The following is a 6,036-nucleotide window of genomic DNA, read 5'->3' as shown; positions in this document are numbered from 1 at the left end:
CAAGGTCACAATAAAAAAAGACAAGAAAGCTGGGAATCCCCAATAAACCTCTTTAAGGCTCTGACTAGTGGTCAAAATGTACTAATGTTTGGTATCAGAATTGTTTGTATAAAGTGAGGACCTCATACATGGGGGAAGAGACTTAAGTGACACTTGAGGCAAAGAATAGAACCCAGAAAATGGGTAGAAGATCACAGGTAGTACACTATTTGCAGCTTTAACACTGATATTTGTTATGTTAAACTCTTCCAATTTCTCAGAACACCTGAGCTAGCTTTACCTTTGCTATCACCTGCATGTACAGGACTGGGCAATCATATCCTCATACTCCTTGTACAAGATACTCCCATTTGCCTCAACCAAAAGGATGCTAATGGGAACGTACTTATAAGGAACACAGGATGGCTGGGGCACACTCTGGTCTACCAGCTCATTGACAAGGTTCTGGATGATGGCATGATTGGGGGAATTGAGACCATAGTGTAGTACCCGAGGGCAGGCTCCTTTACAGTAGTTTGGGGTATATAGATGGGGAGCAATAATCCAATGATCCCAGCCCAACTGATGGAAGCTGACTTGGAAAGGGTGGAGGGAACACTGGTTACTTTTAGGCCCATCATGGTCTCTGGAGGAGCTAGGGACCCCAGATGTGATACTGCCTGCTTGCCGGGCCCTCCGCAAAAGAGAAGAATCCTTTTCTATGAACCCCTCCAGAACTCTGGGGTGAAATGTGGCCTTCCGAACACTTTTATGAGTGTCATTGAAATACAGTAACAAGAAGGCAGTGTCCAAGGATGAAGTACCATGCCACTGAAGTTCAAGAATCTCACTGCCTTTTTGCTGCTGACACATGAGGCGGAGTTGTAGAACCCTGCGTCCTTTATGATTCCAGATTCTTTGTCGAACATGTTGTGTGATATCCATCTCTGTCCAAGCTTTGGACATCAAGGAAGGATTTGAGGAACCTCTTCCTGAAGAGGGAAAGTGGTTGGTTAGGCTTTGCTGGATCCAGGGTTCCACATGGCAGGAAAGATGGAAAGGAGCTAGGTAGAGTTGATGGCGGTAAACCACAATGGCTCTGACTAGTTGGTATGCTACTCGGTTTGGTCTCAGAGGAAAGTCCAGGGTCTTTATATGCCAGGGGCCTGCACAGAAGGGAACAAGAGCAGAGGATTAGCTTCTTACCTCCTAGCCTGAATCTCCCTCACAAATCTGCTCAACTAACAGCTGTAAGTAGCCCTAAAAATAAAGCAAGATCATGATAATCACTATCATTCGTTGAACATGTACTATTAGATATTTTAAAGCATTAGCTTTTTAATCTGCAATAATCTTATGAGATAGTAATTATCACCGTTTTGCAGACAAGGAAACTGAGGCTCAGAGAAGTTATGTGAGAGGACATACAGCCAGTGTCTAGTAGAAACAAGATTTGAGCCCAAGTATGTTTCCCTTAAAAGAAATTGGGTCTCATTTTTAAATCACACATAGCACTAGGATGAGGAAAAAAAACCTTCAAATATGGAATTATTCTGTGTATGGGAAGAGGATCATCTTTATTAGTTGACTATTAAAGGTGATCAATTAAGTGAATTGTTGAGACATGCATGAATTAAGAATGAGTCCTCCTGTCATAGCATTATACAGGTGCAACTTCGAGATAACAGCCCAATATTGGGGACTATCTATGGCCTGCCATCAGTTCAAATCTGGGGCCAGGATGCCAGAAAATAATTTTGTCTATTTATCCCTAATGGGGGCAGCTGTTTTGCCATTTCTACCTTCTACATTAAGAATTGCTTCTTGAGCAGCTGTTCCTTTTTTAGCCATTTCCTCCTTAACCCTTAGTCTCTCCCTTGTTCATTCCTTACTGGAAATGATTCTTCATGTATTGCATTCATTGTACCACCATTCCCCTAAATGTCATTTTCAACAAGGCCTTGGTCAGATAAATATTTTGTTTGCTAAGAATTCTAGAAGCAGAAAGCCTCCTGGTGATTGTTTTAATCCAGACTGTAATGCTGACACCCAGTGGCCAAAGGGTTGGAAGACTGGGCCTGCAGTGCTCTGAATTTCTGCACCCTCTCCTGGAAAATATCATGAGTAAAGATCACAAAAACCAGGCATTGCAGGAAAATGCCTCCTTTTTATATTCAAACATCTTATTGCTGAAACTTTGCATGTTAATTTTCATATTATTTATCTAACCTTCCTCCTTCACTGAATCCACAAGCTTGGATTTCTCAGTAGGCCTGGACTAGTCAATGTAGAAGTGCTTTAATGAAAAATATCCTGATGCTTCAAGACAAAGTTCAGATTCAACTTACGCTCAATACACCCTCAAGTCTGGGGCACTGAACATCATTCACACAAAGCCCAAGCTAGATCTGTATTTGCTTATTTAAGCTATTCTACACTCCCATCATACAATCATCTTTCTAAGAGGCCCACTCATATACCTGCCCCACCCTGCCTAAGAAGGAGCCCAACCCAACCTCTAGCAGGCTGTCTGGTGAGGAACTGCCCTTACCTTTCAGACCTTGACATCTCATATTTCCTAAAGCAGGGTGGAGTGTCTTAGGATCAGAGCCAGGAAGGGTCTGCTCAGAATTTTTCAGGGAAATGGCTGACTTACACATCCTGTGTGATTGAACCTGGCATAGATCTCCAGGTAAGTTCAGTTCAGCTGTGTCATCTCCTAATGGAGATATCTGGCCCTGTGTTCTTTTTATTCATTTCTGGATCCTTTCCAGAGTCCCTAGATGCTAGTATGTCCCACAGACCAGGATAGTGATCTAATTCTACACATCCTCCTTTCTAGCCCCGTATCATCTGTACAAACTTGATTTGCACACAAAGCTTTTTGCCGCACACAGAATAAAATCCAGATTCTTTATAATGGCCTATAAGTCCCCTCTCATCATCCTCATTTCCTGCCACTCTGCACAATGCTCAATAGGCTGCAGCCATACTCATCTTCCTTCTAATCTTCAAGTCAGACAAGCTGGTTTCCACCCTCTAGGCCTTTGTACACATGGTTCCCTCTGCCTAAATCAGACTTCTTTCTACTCTTTTTATGCCTTGTTTGTTATCTTACAGGCCTCAGCTCAAATGTCCCCTCTTCAAAGATGCATTCCTTAATAATTCCATGTAAAGGGAGGATTTCTTTGTTATTCTTTATCAAAATAACCTATTTCATTCTTTGATAGCACCTACCACACTTTGCAATTATCTGTATTTTTCTGTCTCACCCATGACTGTCTTGATCATATCTGTGTGCCAGCACCTAAAACAATGCCTATCCCACAGTAGATATTAGTATTTGTTGAGTGAATCTCCATCCACACCAAAGTATCTTCCCTTTCCTCAAGCAGAATGCATATCTCTGCTTCTATGCATAGTCTTCTTACTCCTTCCTCAAGGTCCAGCTCAAATAAGCTCTTCAGTGAGGTCTTTCATGGTCTCCCCGCTTCCCTTTGCTGGCTTTAAGCAGTGACCTATTTCTTCTTTCGTGTACTGGGAGCCCTACTGCTTATCCTTGTCAAAGCATTTGTCATGCCATAACACCGTTATGTGATTACTTATGTATCTATTCTACCTTAATGGGAGCTTCTAGAGGTCAGGAAAATGGTTGTTTGTGCCTTCAGACCCAACCCAAACACAGTGCCTGGTGCACAATTAAAATCTGTTAAGTCAGCACTGCAGAATGATTAAAAGCAAAGCCCAAAACCCTCGGTTTGACACCCAGCTCTACCAATTACTATCTGTGTTACATTGAGTAAGTTACTCTGAGCTTCAGTTTCTTTACCTATAAAATGATTATGTTGATAGTACTTATAAGATAGTGGTGAGCATTAAGGAAGATAATGCTAGTAAAGTGTTTTTCCTAATGCCTGGCACATGGTAAGCTCACAGTAAAGGTTAGCTAGGGGAATATTGGTTGTTTCATTTAAAGGAGGGAATGTAAACCAGCCAAGGCCCAAAATTGATCTCACCAGGTTCCCAAGATTTCCTTGAAGTTGATGGCTTCCTGTGTTCCCTAGAAAGCCCTGCATTTCAGAAGCCCATTGGTTTCCTGGAACAGTATCTAATGAAGATATTTTTAAGATCAAGCATGACAGGAACAAAGAAAATTCCAAAATACCTTTGGAACCAAAAACTCATAGTAAAGTAGCAACATGGACTTAATAGAGAGACTGCTTGGTATACAAGGATATCAAGGTAATATCTAAACAAGAAGTTATGGAGAGTTTAGAGTCAGGCCAACTTAACCTCAAATCCTATCTTTGCCACCCACTGTCTATGTGAACTTTGCAAGTTATTTGACCTCTGTGCCTTAGTTTTCTTATCTTTAAAAATTAGGCTAATTGCTCCATGACAGCTAATGGTTATAGTTGTCCTTAAGGATTATATACAATAGCAGATGTTCACCTAACCAGGTATACAGACCTACCAATATTAATTTGTTCCTGTCCATTCTTGTACATCTTCCCCAACTCGGTATCCTGTGCTCTTTGCCTTGTAAGAATGCAACCACACACAAACACCCCTCCATAAGAATGCATAGGAGTATTTCTCAATTATAGTTTTCAGTGACGTAGCAAGCAATAAGACTTTCTTTGAAAGATAGGAGCTGACACATTTAGTTTTCCTGGGGTCTGGGAGAGATTCCTCAGGTAGGCCCCAATGCAATCTGTTCTTAAATTGGGAACCTAAAGGGAAGTAGGCTTGGATCCAGCTTCTCCCAACATTTCCATCCTTTAAAATCCAAGCCTGAGAAAACAACTCACCCACTAGGCAATGAAGCTTGCCTAAATGCACAGATCTCCTTTCTCTACATTCTATTCCCCCATTTCTCTTCCCTCCAGGACAGTATGGCATGATGACTTACCTCTGAGAGGCCTTGCTATATTCGCCAAGGGTCTCACCAGCCTCACCATGGTGGCCCCAATGGTGCGGTTCTCCCTAGGGTGCCCACGTGCATCAGCTGAACGCTGGTACAACTCCAGCATGTACCGCAAAGGATGCCCAAGGACCTGTGGCTTCCTCTGCTGTTTGCCAGGAGCTTCTTCTAGCAGCTCCCGAATCAGGGGCAGGGAAGGGGTGTCAGCCATGAGGGCATTAGAGGGCTGCCCTACCTTTGCCATTTGGACCCTGTATTCCATAAAAAGCGCCAGTCCCCAAAGAAGTATTCTAAGGATGCTGAGGAGGACCATCTCAAAAGGTGTGGTGTTCAGCAACACGCTCCAGCCCAAGCCCAAAGGATGTTACTCTGAGCCTTTCCTTTCACATAGGTAACCACATCTAGTTCCACAACCATAAAATATAGGGCAAGAAAAAATCAAATGCAAGCAGGCAGACCCTATGTTGATTCCTCTGGGAGGATCTTCTGGACCAAAGGAGGTCTCCTAACTTGGCCTCTTCATATCAAAACAAATAGAAAAAAACAGGTGGAACAATGTGGCGTATCCTTCCTACTCTTCAGGATTAGGAACAAGATAGCACTTACTCGGATGCTGAGGTAACCTTAAAGGAGAGGTCCATTCTAGGGCCTGCTCCCTTACCTTATCCACTAGGATGAAGAAAAAAAAAAAAGCAGCCCTCGCTTACTGTGCTCCACAGCTTTAAAGGTAAGTTTCTTAATTAGTCCTTAAAGGGCTAGAGACCTCTTGCTCCCATCCCACTTCCACGTAGCCCTGTCTCTAATGCAGAAATTCCCTAAATGTGATCTGCTATTGACTTGCAGTGAAACTATCTGGGGTGATCATTAAGAATGCAGGCTCCTGGGTCCAAATCAAAACATGGACTCTCTGAAGGTGAGGTCCAGAAATCTGAATCTTAACAAATGCTCCAGGAAGTGTCTGTGAACAGTAAAATGTGGAAACCACTGTCAGTGTGGCTACTGGAACTTGAAGAAGATGCCTTAACAGTGGTTCTCAATCTTGGCTGTACATTGGAATCATCTGGGGAGCTTTAACTATTATGGATGCCTGGAAACCATCCTCAGAGATTCTGATGTAGTGTGTCTGGGCTGTT

General features: G+C 42.8%; 1 protein-coding gene across 1 annotated transcript; it reads right to left on the bottom strand.

Annotated features, from left to right (window-relative positions):
- Positions 1-288: 288 nt before the first annotated feature.
- On the bottom strand, positions 289-5,237 carry BMP15 (bone morphogenetic protein 15). The gene is made up of 2 exons (XM_038586507.1): positions 4,892-5,237; positions 289-1,145 (listed from the first exon to the last, which is right to left on the bottom strand). Exons 1-2 carry the CDS (start codon positions 5,214-5,216, stop codon positions 289-291), a joined length of 1,182 nt encoding a protein of 393 aa, XP_038442435.1. The 5' UTR covers positions 5,217-5,237.
- Between the last annotated feature and the right edge of the window lie 799 nt (positions 5,238-6,036).

The sequence above is a fragment of the Canis lupus genome, chromosome X, assembly GCF_011100685.1.
Source record: "Canis lupus familiaris isolate Mischka breed German Shepherd chromosome X, alternate assembly UU_Cfam_GSD_1.0, whole genome shotgun sequence".
Taxonomy (NCBI): domain Eukaryota; kingdom Metazoa; phylum Chordata; class Mammalia; order Carnivora; family Canidae; genus Canis; species Canis lupus.
This window is presented reverse-complemented; position numbering and strand designations above follow the sequence as displayed.